This window comes from Pteropus vampyrus, unplaced genomic scaffold, assembly GCF_000151845.1.
Source record: "Pteropus vampyrus isolate Shadow unplaced genomic scaffold, Pvam_2.0 Scaffold224, whole genome shotgun sequence".
NCBI lineage: Eukaryota > Metazoa > Chordata > Mammalia > Chiroptera > Pteropodidae > Pteropus > Pteropus vampyrus.
Window position 1 is genome coordinate 226532 of NW_011889005.1, and position 921 is coordinate 227452.

A 921-nucleotide genomic window follows, 5' to 3' on the forward strand; every position below is an offset into this window, starting at 1 on the left:
GCCTCGTGGCTCATCTTTGTGGTGGAAACTCCGCGGCCAGGGAAGAGAGCGTAGCAGCTCCCCCCACACCCATGCGGGGCGCGTCCAGGGCGAATTGTCATGCGAGCAGAAGGAAAAGCTGTTGATGGACTGAATGACAAGCCACAGTTCGTAAAGAAAAAACGGAAAGAGGCAGAGAATCGAGTGTGTGCAGTGTGTGCGTGTGTAGTGCACGTGCGTGTGTGTGCAGTGCACGTGCGTGTGTGTGCAGTGCGTGTGCATGTGTGTGCACGCACGTGCGTGTGTGTGCAGTGCGTGTGTGTGCAGTGCGTGCGTGTGTGTGTGCAGTGCGTGCGTGTGTGTGTGTGTGCACACACGTGCGTGCACATGTGCTGCCTACACATAAAATGCCTCTGGAAAGGGGCGGAGTGGCTGAGGACAGGACGTGAAGATTTTTCTCAGGCGTGCTTTTCTGGTCCTTTTGAATTTGGGGTCACATGTGACCAAAATCATGTAGTAACAGGATCCAAAGTTGAACCTCCGCGACCCCAAAGCTTGCCCTTCCCCCCTAGTCCCATACTGCTCCCCTGTCGGGCATCCCGGGGGACAGTGTGTTCACCGCGGTGAGAGACGAGGACCGGGATTTCCACGGGGACGTGCGTTTGGGCGCCCCGGGTGCTGCCGCCTGCTCACCGTGCTCCTTCTGTGCCCTCAGGGGAAGAAAGGCGAAGCCGGCGCCGCTGGAGTTGCTGGGTCGCCCGGGCCGCAGGTAAGCGCTGCCTTCAGCTTCCCTGTAGCAACGCTGCTTTCTCTGCGGAAGGAGGGGTCACAGGCACTTCCCAGGTTGGTTGGGGTCCCAGATGGCCACCGCATCGAAGCATCAGAGTGCTCAGGGCGTCCTCCGTCCTCCCTCCGTCTCCCCGCTCGTGTGCTGGGGGTGGC

At 60.2% G+C, this 921-nt stretch overlaps 1 protein-coding gene across 1 annotated transcript in view; it reads left to right on the plus strand.

Annotated features, from left to right (window-relative positions):
• Positions 1-921, plus strand: part of COL22A1 (collagen type XXII alpha 1 chain) — a 191307-nt gene that overhangs the window by 95820 nt on the left and 94566 nt on the right. Inside the window, exon 22 of the mRNA XM_011373400.1 lies at positions 695-748. Coding sequence (XP_011371702.1) covers positions 695-748 — 54 coding nt within the window. The remainder of the gene's footprint in view (positions 1-694; positions 749-921) is intronic.